The sequence below is a fragment of the Hippocampus bargibanti genome, linkage group LG01, assembly GCF_051943395.1.
Source record: "Hippocampus bargibanti isolate YZ-2025 linkage group LG01, ASM5194339v1, whole genome shotgun sequence".
In the NCBI taxonomy this organism is placed as follows: Eukaryota; Metazoa; Chordata; class Actinopteri; order Syngnathiformes; family Syngnathidae; genus Hippocampus; species Hippocampus bargibanti.
The window spans coordinates 22,605,759-22,622,380 of NC_142734.1; the positions used below are offsets into that span (position 1 = coordinate 22,605,759).

General features: G+C 43.5%; 1 protein-coding gene across 2 annotated transcripts in view; it reads right to left on the bottom strand.

The window, feature by feature from the left end:
* The window catches only part of drc7 (dynein regulatory complex subunit 7), a 75,602-nt gene that overhangs the window by 22,786 nt on the left and 36,194 nt on the right, over window positions 1-16,622 (bottom strand). For both annotated transcript variants that reach the window (XM_089004026.1, XM_089004018.1), the window contains exons 6-12: window positions 14,947-15,078; window positions 14,164-14,382; window positions 13,304-13,429; window positions 10,538-10,616; window positions 9,251-9,379; window positions 9,043-9,171; window positions 861-1,084 (exon numbers count right to left, since the gene is read on the bottom strand). In XM_089004026.1, coding sequence (XP_088860152.1) covers window positions 861-1,084; window positions 9,043-9,171; window positions 9,251-9,379; window positions 10,538-10,616; window positions 13,304-13,429; window positions 14,164-14,382; window positions 14,947-15,078 — 1,038 coding nt within the window. The remainder of the gene's footprint in view (window positions 1-860; window positions 1,085-9,042; window positions 9,172-9,250; window positions 9,380-10,537; window positions 10,617-13,303; window positions 13,430-14,163; window positions 14,383-14,946; window positions 15,079-16,622) is intronic.

Here is a 16,622-nt window from a genome sequence, read left to right on the forward strand (position 1 = left end):
GGCGCTTGAAATAAAATGTATTATTATAATAAAGTCGTTTTATTGACCTTTGTGATGGTAGTTTATGGCTTGACGCAATGGAGTGGGAGGAGGAGGGACGGAGGGAGTTACTGTTTGGAAGAAGAGTCACCTACCGAGTGAAGTTTCTGTGCTTTCTCTGCGATAGTACCCTGATTTACACTGTCCCTTGCTAGCTGATTTTCGTTAATTCAAATCAACATACATTTTTCAACCTCTTCTATTGCCTGTGACCGTTGCTTAGACAACAAAGAAACATCCTTGTGGTCGACTTAGCGTACTGGTACTGGGACGCTAAGTCACACAAACGCACACCTCGTTGGTGCTTTTCGATGATCTCCTTCTTCTGCTTGACCGTCATTTTATTTTGTGTCCTCTTCAGCTTAACACTAGCCTGTGGTGGGGTCTTTTTGGCTCCCATAATAGCAAAAGCATTCCACTCGATAACAAACAGCGTCTGCACTCAAAGAAAGGGGGTGATGAAAACTAGTCCGCCAGTCACCGTGGCGCTATTCGACCGTGTGGCTTGGTGTTCATCCACCGAAAACTACTTCGTCAGCAATGACTATATGCTTGAAATTAATGTTCTTGAGGCGAAAAGTTCGTGAGCTGAAGCGTTTGTCAGCGCAGGTTTTACTGTCTGTAGAACACACAAGGAATTGGTCTGCACTAGTCTCATCCTAAACAAGGAAATGACAAATAAGTATGGATGGGCATTCCGTAATGTAAGTGAAGCGTTGTGCAGTGCCAGCTCCCAGGAATGTCGGTGAGACAATCCGCAAAGTATGAAGTCTACAAAATACACCAGTTTTATATCTTAGATGTCAATGGAAGTAGTTTACCAGGACGGGTCTCTCTTCTGGCTCTGCACTGATGCTTTCCTCTGGCAAGTGGACGGCGCTGTCGAAGATGACTTGTCTGTAGTAAAGAAAGTCCTTGCGGCCTTTGAAGTTCTCCGTCATTTCATCTGGTGTGTCGACGCGCCGCACCAAGCCATCCACACGAGCGCTACTGAATTCCATTTCATGCTCGATGCCTTCGGTTTGCTCCGATGTGAATCGGTGAACTGAAAACAAACAACAAAGGTCAATTGGAAGTGACTTGGACTGTAGTTTTAGAAGTATTGTCCATGTGATAGAAGGGTTTTAGCTAGGATGAAAGGAAATGTCTGTATAACTGTGGTGAGAGCAGCCATGATGTTTGGACTGGAGACAGTGTCACTGAAGAAAAGACAGGAAGCAGAGCTGGAGGTAGCACAGATGTAGGATCAGTGGCCAGGAGTGACCAGGTTGGATAGGATCAGTGACCAGGAGTGACCAGGTTGGATAGCATCAGTGACCAGGAGTCACCAGGTTGGATAGGATCAGTGACCAGGAGCGACCAGGTTGGATAGCATCAGTGACCAGGAGTCACCAGGTTGGATAGGATCAGTGACCAGGAGTGACCAGGTTGGATAGGATCAGTGACCAGGAGTCACCAGGTTGGATAGCATCTGTGACCAGGAGTCACCAGGTTGGATATGATCAGTGACCATGAGTGACCAGGTTGGATAGGATCAGTGACCATGAGTGACCAGGTTGGATAGGATCAGTGACCAAGAGTTACCAGGTTGGATAGGATCAGCAAGGTGGTAGAACTTGGAGCCATTGGAGGGAAAGTCAGAGAGGCCAGACTGAGATGGTTAGGACATTTCCAGAGGAGAGAAAGTGACTGTTGGGGTAATTCGCCATACAAACATCTCTAAACATCGCTCTGTAATCTTTGTTTACATTTTGGACTTCCTGATACGTCATATCCTGCCTTCCTTTACATGATGTCGCATTTACATTAGGTCACATCCTATCGCGTCACACACAATGCGCCACATAAATACTCCCGTAGTCTCACACTCTCTCTCTCTCGCCATGCTTCCTCCTTCGCTGACCCCGCGATGTCTCCGCACTCTCCAAGATTAAACCAACTTTCTGTTCTACACCAGGCTCCCTGATGATTTAACCATCCTCTACCATCAACACCCGTCAAAGCAATGAACCAAGGGCGAACGATCAAAATAATGCCACATTTGCTGCCGAAAAAAACACCGGGTCCTAGCTGATGGATTCGGGAGGGAGGGTGTGGGCCCTGTGTCTCTCTTTGTGTTCGAGAGTGGGCCGCCTCCCTCCCTGTGCGTCTCTCTGGAATGCTTCACGGGTGAGTGCCGCTAGCATGCAGCTATGTTGGGTGAATGTATTGTGGGATTCTTTCGGCCAAAAGTAATTCTGTTTTCGGTTAATCTGCATATCTCAGGTTTGTAATCCGAATTTCGATCGGGTCAAGGCCGACCATCCTAATTCGAGCCTATGTACAAAGTTTCCGTACGTGACTGATTAACGCCATTTCGGGTCGAGATAGTCTGCTTCCGCGCCTCCGGCAGCCGTATTGTTAGACCGGGAACGTTCCAGAAGAGGATTCTTAAGAATGGATGAGGTTCTGGACGTTCGGGTGTGAGGACTGGGAAAAAATTGAAACATTGGAAAATGTAGTAATTTTGACCCAGGGGATTATGTGTTCTTTTTTTGTTTAATTGCAGCTGCTATAGATCGTGGATTACCATAACAATGTGGTCACCAACATGAGTGCGTGGTCTGCACTGCTAGCCGTTCTATGGGGTTTCCCAAGGAGTTTCATTGTCCAGGGGACAGAGGGGGTCAGCTGAATGGGGGGGGGGGACATTTGGGGGAGCCGTCTTTGTGTGTGTCTTTTTGTCTCCCCTTTCGTGTTCTTTGTCTTTAGTCTTTTTATGTTGCATTGTGTGCTTTTATGTATCGTTGTGTATGTACGCGTGTTGTGTGAGCTTCGCAAAGACAAGGGGGGGAGGGGTGGTCTGCCAGCAGAGAAAGCCGACAGCCCACTCCTTCCTCCTTTCTCTGGCCATAAGAGGGGGGTGGGGGTGAATTCACAGCCGTATTCTGAGATCGGCAAATTGATTCGTTCGCGAATGGGTAATAAATGGAAATAAAATGAATAAAGGGTTGCGGTAACATTCACAAACGTATTGTTAAAAGAAAACATTGTTCTTGACGCATGTGATTCTGCCTTGTCATTACAAGAGGACTCGACTGGGTGCCATGAAGTCGACTATCCTGTCTCATCGGGAAACCTGTCCAACCATGCAGCGAGGAGACTTTCGTCTCCGCTCGACGTCCTCATGAATGACACAACACTGTTTTTTTCCATAGCTTTTGATGAATACTGTCCACTTGAAACAAAATCGGAATTAAATAGTCAGGCAAATTAGAGTGAGTGAACAAATAAATAATCCAACAAACAAACGAATAAACAGAGGCTTAACTTGAGTGAACTTGAAGGCACAAGTAAAATATTTTTGTTAGATTTGATAAAGTGTTTTCACTAAGAGAATTGAACACCTTGAAGTCAGAATTCCAATGTTTTTGTCTGCGATCGGGACAAGTAATTTTGAAATCCTGATTTGGGTGAATGCAGAATGAAATGGCAATTGTATAAAATGACAGTCAAAGAGTGAATTTATACAATTATGTATGATTCGTTTTGTCAGATTGAGCAAAACATGCCCCTTATCAAGGGTTTTTGTCAGCACAGGGCTTCAAAGAGGGATTTAACACCCAGAGGCCCCCGCCACATTCCACGGTGTTGACCTCTCGTAAATGACAGGAACATTTATCTTGAATAGGATGAAATTGGCAAGGTAAATGTAACTAGATTCGCTGGTGATTAATTACTTAAAAGAGATTCACCAGTTGGTATGATTGGACTTTTCACAAGTAGAGGTTTATAGATGTATTGAAATAATGATTGTGACATGATCATTACACTCCTTTTGACCTGACAATTGTCATTTCCCTGAAGTCAAAGAACAGATGATTATATATGATCATATATATGATAACAAATTGAATTTGATCGGATTCATCTTTATTAGTTTCTGAGCGGAGAAAGAGGACAAGATTGATTTGCAAAATATGATGACTAACCTTTTTTTCATTATGCTTTCATGCAGATGATGTGGTGAACCACAACAATTCGCAAACAGAGCTGTGATATGGTGGTTGAGAAATTGTTCAATTTGTAGGACGAATTGATGAACTGTGAGATGCACAAGCTACTTGCATCCACCCATCCTGTGATTTTCTAGGAAGACGCTGCTGAATCAGCCGTAGCATCGAACTGCATTTTGATTCTTGATGTCTTTGGAAACAAAATTTAATCTCTCCTTTAATTGTCATAGGAGATCCAACAAAGGAGAGGCCGCAACGGCTGGTGGGGTTCACCTGCACAACTGGAGTTGGCACACCCAACTGATGATTTGGGACCAATGACAAAGCCCCTATTGAGAATAGTTTTGATTTCCAAAAGTATAGTGTTTGGCATTTACTCAAGTGCATGAAAATTTTTATTGTTTGCACATATTTCTCATCCAACCATCTAGCGAGCAACAAATTGTTACAATTAGGCTTGATCGAATGAAAAATATTTGACGTTGGAGATGCGATGGCGGAAATGCAACGTTTATTAAGACAGCCGCAAATGCTAATTCATCTTCTGGCTACCTTTGCATACAGTGATGACATTTGTCAGTTCAAAAGTAATTTATAGTTACGACTAAAAGTGCAGGATAACCTGATAGCTAATAGATGATAAATAGCAAATAGATTGGATTGGATTGGATTTGCCTTTATTAGTCTCGCAGTGGAGAAATTTACATTTCACAGCAGCAAAGTTATGAAAGAAATGAAAGTAGAAAAGCAAAACACAGGAGCTGCTGGAAAGGCAGCCACTCTCACGGCGTCGTCTTGAAGTCAAAAGAACAAAAAAAACTAAATAATAAATAACATGACAACACAAAGACACAGAGAGACATTCATTCTCAAGCACTTTCTGTACCCTCTTTGTTAAATAAAGCAGTTCCAGATGAAAGAGAGGATCAAAGCCTCTCTTCACCAGTGGATCAGGTATATCATGGTGGAATGTGCACGTCGACTACAAGCTAAATGTTGAAAGCAAACACGCAGCTGTAGCATCCATTGACGAAAAGAGATTGTCTCACATCTCCTGTCCCCCATAAATCAGCTTCAATTTCATCCCGCGACAGTTCCATATACGCATCGGCGCTCTGCGCTGACGCTCCTTCCTTCTTATCGTGGGCTCCTCAAGCCATGTATCCATCCAGCCACAGACTGTCCAACAGCACCGACCTTCCACTGAACAAAGCGGGGCTGTGAAGATGCTGCCCATTACAGCCGCAAAAAAGCACAATGGCCCCAGAGCTGTCCAGCGATGACAGTCGAATGGCACCGACATTCCTCCCATTCAAAAACAGTACTGGCATAACCATGCTGCCGAAAAGGCGCAACCGCTCAGCACAGTCTCCTCCTTGATGAATGTCGTGGTCAAAAATGCTGAAAAACAATCCGTATCCGTTCCACACGACGCACAACAACACAAAATGACAAAAGAAAACACAAAAACAAGACAAAAACAACAAAAAAAGCAAGGCTCATCAGACCACTTGCTGATGGTTGCCTACTCGGGCGCCATCTTGGACTCCTTAGATGAAACCAGCCACTCCATTCCATCAAGCCATCAACGACCATTACAAAGGTAAATAAAACGACTTTATTATAAAGTACCGTTTAATCATTTGTTGTTGGTCTTCATCACGGCTAGCTAGCTAGCTAGGCGTTCAGCATTCATTCAACCCGGAATAACTCGAATAAAAGACAGAAAGCTAGCTAGCTAAAAGATAGTTCGCTAGATAGCCAGCCAGTTAATAATAATAATAATAATAATACATTTCATTTCATAAGCCTTTTAAAACTCTCAAGGTCTCTTTTGAGTCACAGGATCCGTTTTTCTGTGCGTGAGCAGCGGCAGCCAGACGCGCCAGCGTTCACTGAAACCGAAAGTAACTCAAATACAGTGAGACCTCAACTTACGAACTTAATTGGTTCCCAGACAGAGTGTGTAAGGCAAAAAGTGTTTATCTCAAAAACAAATTTCCCATAGGAAACCATTAAAATGGGAATAATCTGTTCCCAGGTTTCCATAAAATTTAATTTTCAACTAAACTACACACAGCATACCTTATTCTATGTATAATAAATGTGCTATTGTATTGTAATGAAAGAAATACACTGCATTGTATCATAAAGTCACTTTATTTACATTTGTGATGGTCATTTATGGCTTGATGTAATGGTGTTGGAGGTCGAAGGTCAAAGGGAATTGCTGTTTGGAAATATATATATATATATCACAGCTACTGAATCAGCTATTAAAATAACAAACTTTCATATGCAGAGGCAGATGATCTGCGCATTAAAATATCAGCCTTTCTCAGTAGTGCTAAACTTTCTCCGTCCAACATAACATTAGAAGAGAGAAAGGCGTTAACTACTCTACAAAAAGACAAAAATAATACTATTTTACCAGCAGACAAGGGCAGATGCACAGTGCTTCTAAACACATTGGATTATGAAGACAAAATAAATAGGTTAATCAGTGATTCTAACACTTATGAGCAAAAAGAAAGGGACCCTTCCAATAGATACAAGAAAGAAATGATAGACTGTCTCCAAAAGTTAGAGAAAGGAAAACATATAGACAAACAGATGTATTTTAGATTATACCCGGGAGAGGCCACGCCATGTATCTATGGCCTGCCAAAAATACATAAAGAAGGGTTCCCCCTCAGACCCATTGTTTGTAGCATTGACTCCTCTACATACAATGTAGCCAAATATTTAAAAACTATCTTAGCTCCTTTGGTTGGTAACGCAGAATATCATGTAGAGAACACCACAGGGTTTGTAGAGAGGATCAAAGACCTCATATTGGGACCTGAGGAAACTTTGGCATCATACGATGTGACTTCTCTCTTTACATATGTCCCCAGCAGCTCTCAGTGGTGAGGACGAGACTGCTGGCGGATGGTTCTCTGAATGAAAGAACCAAACTTAAACCGGATCACATCTGACAATTATTGGAAATCTGCCTTAATACTACGTATTTTCAATTTCGGGAGGAATTTTATAAACAAATTCGTGGTTGTGCTTGGGCTCACCAGTTTCACCCCTAGTGGCTAATCTTTACATGGAAGAGATGGAGAAACAAGCCCTCACATCCTTCCCAGGGACAAAACCTAGATACTGGTTTAGATATGTGGACGATACTTTTGTCATAATTAATAAACAAGAAATTCAATCCTTCACAGATCACCTCAACTCTGTAGACATCAACATTAAATTTACTCGTGAGGACATTAAAGAGAACCAACTCGCCTTCTTGGATTGTAAAGTAATTATAAAAGAGGACAGAACGCTAAAAACAGAAGTCTTTAGGAAGGCTACGCACACTGACCAATACTTACTTTTTGACTCTAACCACCCTTTACAACATAAACTAGGAGTTATCAGAACCCTCCAGCATAGGGCTAAACTAATACCAACTTGTATTGAAGGTAGAGAAAAGGAGTCAAAACATATCAGGAGAGCACTCACTAACTGTGGATACCCTCAGTGGTCATTTAACAAATGTCAGAAAGAAAGAATAGGGAATGAAACCAATAATTCTCAAGATACAAAAAGGAGAGGAGTAGCAGTACCGTACATTGCAGGAGTTTCTGAAAAATTACAAAGAGTCCTTTGGCAACATAAAATTCCAACTTATTTCAAACCGATAAACACGTTAAGGCAAAAATTAGTGCATCCAAAAGATAGGCTACCAAATGAAAAACAAAGTAATGTAGTTTATTCCATACATTGTAAGAATGAAAATTGTAAAGAGCAGTACATTGGGGAAACTCAACAAATTCTCAAAAAAAGACTATCAACATCGCAGGGATAATACAAGTGGGCCTCAATCGGCAGTGCATTTGCACCTAAAAGCTAGCAACCACTCATTTGACGACAATGAGGTTAACATGTTAGCGAAAGAACATAGATGGTTTGAAAGGGGGGTAAAAGAAGCAATTCTTATAAAACAACAAAATCCTTCTTTAAACCGGTCTGGTGGGGTGAGGTTCAATTTGGATCGTTCATACAATAGCCTGCTTAGGCAAAACAGGTTAGGCGACATTCGTAATGCTGATGAGGTGATACCGGTGGGAGTGGGGGAAGTAGGCCAGTCGTTAGTGAGGAATGTAGGAACAATCAGTGGGGCCACGGTGAGGGGTCCTCTGCTCCCCCCAACCTGAGAGTAGGGACCTATCATAGCTGTGTCCGCCATGCCTGGACATTAGGGATATATAAATAGGGCCGATACGACCAGTCAGACTTTAGTTCGCTGACGAAGCCTCTTGGATAGGAGGCGAAACGTCCGAAACCTTCAAAATTGTACAGATGACGGCTGAAGAAACCTTCTCATCGATGGACCACACCTGTACGACTGAGAGCTTACACAGACGTTTGGAAAGAGAGGCGCATTACATGAGGACTGTAATTGAAGAAATTAACTGTGCTGTAAAATAGTTTTATTTACCTTTTTGATGGTTGTTGATGGCTTATGGAAGGAGAGTCACCTTCCATAAGGACTGTTTGTAACTTAACCTCTGGTGCTGTTCGGTCGTGTGCTTCCGCCGAAGATCACTCCGCCAGCCGCGGTGGGTGTGTATTATGAAAATAGTGCTTATTATAAGGTTTAATTTTCATAAATTTGATGTTTGTAAGACGAAAAGTTTGTAAGATAAGGTGTTTGTAAGTTGAGGTCTCACTGTACATGGAACGCTAGCTAGCTAAAAATAGCTAATAGCGGTACAGATAGCCAACAGCTAGCCAGCTAACAGCTAGACAGCTAATAGCCAGCCAGCTAATAGTATATAATTCAGTATAGTATGCAAAATGAAGGCACACGTTTCAAGTGACCTAATGACGCTTGCGATGAAATTGCTTTTCTTTGGCAAATAGCGTATTTTCTGGTGTATAAGTCGCACCCAAAGTGTGCTGGGGAAAAACAAAAACACTGCACATAGTGTCACAAAGTACATAGGAAGCAGGTCCAAAAACTTACATAAGAGGTGAAAGTGTCGTCCTGGTATGAAGCGCTCAGTGGTGATGCCCGTCACCTTGTTGACTTCTCGCTCACTGAGGAGGTCATTTCTGTCTCGGTACCACTCCTTGACGGTCAAAACCTCGGAGTCTGCACACACAGACGCAGACACAAACTAGCCGCAAAGCATCATGGCATCGTCACACGTGCACTTGGTGAGTCTGCCCACAGTCCAGATCCTTGTAGATGCGCAATCGGGTCACCAGACCGTCCAATCGTAGGGAAGGCGCAAAGCTCTCCAGTTCAGCTTTCTTGTAACGAGTCAACTTCCTGCCTCCTGGCCAACGAGTCTCCAAGTCTGAAGACAACAAAAAACACAAAAATCTATTGACACGCAACACTTGACTGTGGCATAGCCTGACTGACCCGCCACCATCTCAAAAGCAACAAGGAGTGCCTCTTCAAAGTTCTGCAGGAAGACAATTTGCATTTTCTGGACAGACCACTCAGCTCCTGTCATGGTTCCATTTCAAAACAGATTCACTTAATGCAGGATATATTTGATCAGGTTTGACTGACATGCAAGTCAGAGGATTGGAAATATGAGATTGGTTGAACTTGAATGAAGGTGACTTACAACAGGATCATTTACAGTCATACCTCGGCTTACCGACGCTTTAGCTCACGAACCTTTCGCCTCACGAACATTAAATTTGAGACCATATAGTCTTGGGTGCCACGGGGGCTGGCGGACGAGTTTTCGGCGGAGAAACGTCAAACCACACGGTCCAACAGCGCCACGGTGGGTGGCGGATTAGTGTTCTTGGGATGCGGACATGACTGCAAAGTGACCTTGAGAGTTTTGAAAGGTGCTTATGAAATGAAATTTATTATTATGTTTTTTATTTATTTTGGAGAGTCCACTTCCTGGGAGCTTCTTCTTCTTCTTTCATGATCAGGCTGGTCTGGAGGGTTCTGCTGAACTGTAAGCAGGTAAGATGATTGACAGATTCTTCGTGGTCGCTTGCAGTTTTTGGACTTTAGTGCAGAAACAATAGTTCCCGTTTGGTTTTCTTCCAGTGCCTGGCTTTGCATTTTCCTCCACAGATCACTTGACCCTTGATCGATAGATCATTCAGATAAATTTGAAGAGAGTTCAGAAGTTGGTATGGCTTTAAGCAGTTTAGAACTATCAGGAGTTCTGGGTAGATTAGAGCCTGTCCATGAGCTTGCTAAGCAGGATTGGCTTTCACTTGTCCAGAAAAGAAGTGAGTGGAGAAGATTTTGGCAAAAAAGGGAAGGCTGAGCAGAGTCTGAACATTTTTAATGGTGAAATATGGCTGACTTCATGGAGGATTGATCAATGGTTTTAAATTCCGAATCATCCCCAGGTTGCTGGCTGAGGGAACCTCCAACGCTAGCGAGCATGTCATGTATTGATGATGTGGTTGACTTTCACTAAGAAGTAAAAAGATGTCAAAAAGGTCAAAGGTGTGAGTGATGAGACATTGCTAACCTTGTTTGGAAATGTTAATTGAAGTGACCCAGGCTCTCGGCATCTCAAAGACACGGGCGTCCTCTTCCTCTTCTTCCTCCTTCACACAAAATATTTTTCTTTGAAGCTGAAGGTAGACTGTTACATTCTGAAAATCTTGCGTCTCAATTTTTTTTGGTAGTGATACCTCAGTTTACTAACTTAATTGGTACCCAGAAAGTGTGCGTAAGGCGAAAAGTGTCTTCCAAACATTAATTTCCCATAGGAAACCATTAAAATGTGAATAATCTGTTCCTAGGTGATAGAGATTAGACATAATAAATTGTTATTGTCACATCCTCCTTAGCGCCAGGAACGCGCCCCTCCCCTCCCTGCTCTCCGGACTCACTCACCTGTTGCTCATTTCCTTCATTGTGCCTTCTGGCTATAAAAGCCACCCGTTCCCGCTCGGTCCGTGTCGGTGTATTCTCTGTTGTTACCATGTCTCCCAGCAGTACGCAGGTTGGTCCCGCTTGTCCACTCGGTTGTCTTACTCCCTGTTTTGCCCTGCGTGTCTCAGTAAAAACCTTTTCTTGAACTTACCGTCTCCACCGTGTATTACGGATCCAACTCTTTACTATTTTTCTTCGTCCCTCGAGTCCTGTCACCACTCCACGAGCAGGACGTGACAGTTATCATATTTAAAAGTGTCATGCTGTTATAGGCTTAGTGAACATGACTAGAATACACAGAGCGCAGAGAAACCTGTCATCTTAATGAAGGAGATCTGGCACTGGGCAGAATTTAGGACTTGGGACTCCTTCACAGGAGTAATTTAGGACTTGTAACTCCTTCACATCTCAAGGTCATTAGCCGGGTTACAAATCTTAAAATGTCGATATTCTGGTTTATGGATGTTGGTGCTTGGGACGTCCTGGGCGTGGTATTCAAATCAAGAAGACTATGTTTGACTAATGTATCATTTCAATTTGTATATAGTACTCTCACTAAATAGCTTAGCAGAGAGCTGCAGAATTTGGCCGTCTGTCTTGAATGGCTGAGTCACCTGCCGGCAGTAAAGGACAATCTTCCTGTGTTCCAGCCTTTATCCACAGTGTCCAAACAAATATCTCTGCCACCATGTCCCCATAAAACATAATTTTCAACTAAATAAGCCTTAAAACTACACGAAGTAGACATTATTTTATGTATAATAAATGTGCTATGGTATTGTCTCATCTCATCTCATTTTCCGTACCGCTTATTCCTCATTAAAGTCGCGGGGGTTGCTGGAGCCTATCTCAGCTGTCTTCGGGCAGGAGGCGGGGGACACCCTGAATTGGTTGCCAGCCAATCGCAGGGCACACAAAGACATACAACAGTCACTCTCACACCTAGGGACAATTTGGAGTGGTCAATCTGCCTGCCATGCATGTTTTTGGAGTGTGGGAGGAAACCGGAGGAACCGGAGAAAAACCACACGGGTCCGGGGAGAGCATGCAAACTCCACACTGGGAGGCCGGACCGGGACACAAACCGGCGACCTCTGCACTGGGAAGTGTGCTAACCACTCGACTACCGGGCCGCTGGTATTGTACTTAAATAAATAAACTGTACAGTATAATAAAGTCATTTTATTTACCTTTTTGATGGCCGTTGATGGCTTGATGGAATGGATTGGGAAGAGGTGGGAGGGTGGGAGTTACTGTTTGGAAGGAGAGTCACGTTCATTAAAGACTGAAGAAAGGAGGGTTCGCCTATCTTTTATAGGGATCTTTTTCCAAAAAAGGCCGGTTTCTTCAGCATTATACACTTGATGAAGAACGTAGCCTTCTTCTTCCACCATCTTAAGGAATAATTCCTTGTAAACTTTGGCAGCTTTATCGTCAGAACTGGCTGCCTCACAATGACGAATGACACTATGAATCCCTGTACGACGCTTAAAGTTGTCGAACCATCCCATCCGTGCCTAGCCTTGAAATCATCAATGGATGACAATTTTCCAGGTTGGATTTTGACGATATCAGACTGAAGTTGCCATGCTTTCTCAGCAATAATTGTTTCACTCACGCTGTTCCCTGCTAGCTGCTTTTTGTTAATCCAAATGTAAATTTCTCCACTGTGAGACTAATAAAGGCAAATCCAATCCAATCCAAATTAACAGAAGTTTTGGAACCTTTTCTACTGCCTGATACCGTTGCTTAGACAACACGGAAACATGGTAACAATAGTCGACTTAGCGTACTGGTACTGGGACGCTAAGTCACACAAACACACACCTCGTTGGTGTTTTTCAATGATCTCTTCTTCTGCTCGATTGTCATTTTATTTAATGTCTTCTTCGGCTTAACACTAGCCTGGGTTGGGGTCTTTTTCACTCCCATAATAGAAAAAGTACTCCACTCGATAGCAAACCACGTCTGAACTGAGTGCACTCAAAGAAAGTGGGTGTGGAAAAGTAGTCCGGCATCCACGGTGGCGCTGTTCGGCCATGTGGTTTCTTGTTCTTCCGCCGAAAACTAGTTTGTATGCCAAGATTATATTCTCGCGAATTTAATGTTTGTTAGCTAAAGACTTCGTAAGCCGAGGTATCACTGTATTTGGTTGTCACATTCTGACATCTTTGTCTTTCCCTCACACTCACTCACACACACACACACACACACACACACACACACACACACACACACACACACACACACACACACACACACACACACACACACACACACACACACACACACACACACACACACACACACACACACACACACACACACATACATAAAAACACAAAAGAACTCATACCCAAGTCATGCCCATCATTTTCATCTCTTTCCTCTTGAGGAGGTTGATGCTCAGTTGTCTTTTACTGATGACACCAAACAGGACAGGCTCCCACAATTTGATGTCATGCAGGTCATATACCAGATCCTGCACAGACCCAAATGCAAACACACGGGCATACACAGGATTCCATTAAAATGAGGGCAGCCGACTTCCGGATTGGTTTATGGATAAAACAGGTATCCTCTCCACACCAAAATAACAAACATGGTGGAGTTTTACAACAACAATGAATCTTATTTGCAATGTCATTTGAAATATGAAAGATATCCACAAACATATGACCCACTGATAGAGAACACACAAAATACAAGTTGTCATATAAAAAAGTTTCAAGGTTAGGTAGCCGCCGAACACAAAGCCCATATATATAAAATAAGTGAGGACGTGGGAAACTCCTTCACATCAGGAGGTCAACCAGGTTACAAATCTATCGGTTCATTAAAATGTTTTAATGTTAGTTTTTTCTCCATTTTTCTATGACACCAGTGCAGTGTGTTCTACCGGACACAAATTCCTGAGGTGTTCTACATACTTGTCCGCCAGCTACCGCGGCACTGTTTGACAGTGTGGTTTGGTGTTCATCCACAGAAAATTAGTCCGCCAGTCACCGTGGCGGCGTGTGGTTTGGTTCGTCCCCTGAAAACTAGTTCAACAGCCAAGACTAAATTCTGGCAAATTTAATGTTTGTAAGGCGAAAAGTTGGTGAGCTAAAGCGTTCATAAGCTGTGGTATGACTGTATTTGAAAGCTGTTTTGGCCTTTTTTGGACGGCAGTTGAAAATGATGACGTTGCAGGCCGAAGAGGTTTTGGACACTTACAGCACAGCCGTCTTTACAATCCTGCATGTTGACAAAGTAGTTGAGGTTGTTCCACACACTCTCCACGCCCAGAAAATGCACAGAGGTGGTGCTGTAGCTCCTTCCCGTTAGCGGGTCAACAAAGAAGTTTTCCTGGATGCTGCGGCACCCGGCCAACACCAGTACCCAACAGTGGACCCTCAAACCGTGCAGGGGGTCGGCAGGGGGCTGCAGAATCTCCTGCCGGGATCAAAATGTTGTCAAAGCGCAGGCTAAGTCTCACTGGTGTTTGATAATAATAATAATAATAATAATCAAAATCATACAGTTGTGTTCTAAGCACCTTTCAAAACTCTCAAGGACACTTTACAGTTACAGGATCAGTTTTTCTGTGGGTGAGCAGCGGCAGCCACATGTGCCAGAGTTCACTGAACCCGCAAGTACCTCAAATAGATAGAAAGCTTGCTAGCTAGCAAATACATAGCTAATACAGTAGATTGTGAGCTATATAGCCAGCTAGCTAGCTAGATAGCTAATAGATAGCTAATAGATGGCAAATAGATAGCAAGCTAGATATCCAGCTGGCTATCTAGATAGCTAATAGATAGCAAATAGATAACAAATAGATAGCGAGATAGATAGCCAATATAGCTAATAAATAGCTAATAGATAGTAAATAGATAGCAATCTAGAAAGCCAGCTGGTTAGCTCGATAGCAAATAGATAACTAATAGAAATTAGATAGCAAACAGATAGCTAGCTAGTTAGCTAAAAGATAGTAAATAGATACCCAGATCACGTTACCTCCTCTTGCTTGGCTTTGGCTTCGGCCTCTTCCTGTTTCTTCTTCGCCTGTTGTGTCAAGAAACGACTCTTGGGCTCGCGCTGAAATCTCAAGCCGGGTTCACTCTCGGCCGGCAGGTCAGAGGTCACTGCCTGCACAACACCAACCAAAGCTGGCCGTTATGTCATGCGCACGTGTTGACTGACCGGACGTTAGCATCTTTAGCTAGCTAGCGAGCTCGTTTTCTATCTACAGTGAGACCTCAGCTTACGAACACCTTATCTTACGAACGTCAAATTTAAGAAAATTAAACCTTGAAATACGCACTACTTTTCGCGATACACACCCACCAGGGCTGGCGGAGTAATCTTCGGCGAAGAACACCAAAGCACACGACCTTCGGATCTGGCGGAGTGATCTTCGGATCTTCGGCGGGAGCACACGACGGAAAAGCGCTCCAGCCGGACCACAGGCTCGTGGTCAGCCGAAGAAGACACAAAATAAAATCACCGTCGCTGAAAAGGAGATAATTGAAAAACACGAACGAGGTGTGCGTTTGTGTGATTTAGTGGCCGAGCACGGCTATGCTAAGTCAACCATTGCTACCATTCTCCGGAACAGAGAAGCCATCAAAGGTGCGTCTGTTTCAAAAGGTGTTTCTGTGCTCTCAAAGCGACGGTCTCGGGCAATCGAAGAAGTTGAAACACTTCTGTTAATTTGGATTAACGAAAAGCAGCTGTCCGGGGACAGCGTGAGTAAAGCTATTTTATGCGAGAAAGCACGGCTAATTCACGCAAAAAAATCCTCCCTCCCAACACAACCCCTCTCCTGCAGCCCATGGACCAGAAAGTGATTGCAAGCTTTACACAAAGGCTTTATTTACCAGATGCTTTGAAGTGACAAATGACACCGAACTATCCCAGAGGGATTATTGGAAAGACCATTTCAACGTGTTTCATTGTGTTCAGCTGGAAGAAAAGGCTTGGCAGGATCTTACCCTACGATCATTGAAAGCAGCTTGGAAGAATTTTGTCACGGCACTCGAGGCTTGAGGGCAGGGCTCGAGTGACGAAAGGAAAGCGGGGAGGTTGGATCCAAAATACACGGCGAGACAGATACTTGTGAACAAAAAGTCTTTACTGAGGCACGCATGCAAAAATAACAGCAGGGAGAGGTAAGTGAGAGATCGGTGACGGCAGACCTGACGGCATGGAAGTAGTAATGGTGGCTTTCAGAATACTCCGACAAACACGGTATTGCGCGATCGGTAAATATTGTCAGAAGGCACAATCAAGGGAATGACAACCAGCTGTGGGAACCCAGGGGCGTGATGATGGGAGGGGCCGTCTCCATGGAGCAGCGGAGGAGGTGACAGGAGGGGCGGGGCGCGCCCCGGGCGGCGACGAGATGTGACAAATTTACAATAAATAAAGTACAATTTAGTTTAATGTAAATTTACTTTTTATAGCGATACAAATTTTGTTAGCTTCTTTTGAATCTTTCTTCTGGGGCTAAGGTTCTGTGCATCTACTTTGGAAAATGATATGCAAACGCACGTCTTTGCTTCGGAGTTTCCCAAGCGTTCTTGGGAAAGTCCGAAGCAGGAAGCAAGCTTCTAATTGGCTGCTATGCCGAGTATGCAAATTTCAACTGGAGGTAGCCTATGTTTGTGTGCTTGGCAACGACACACGTGTAC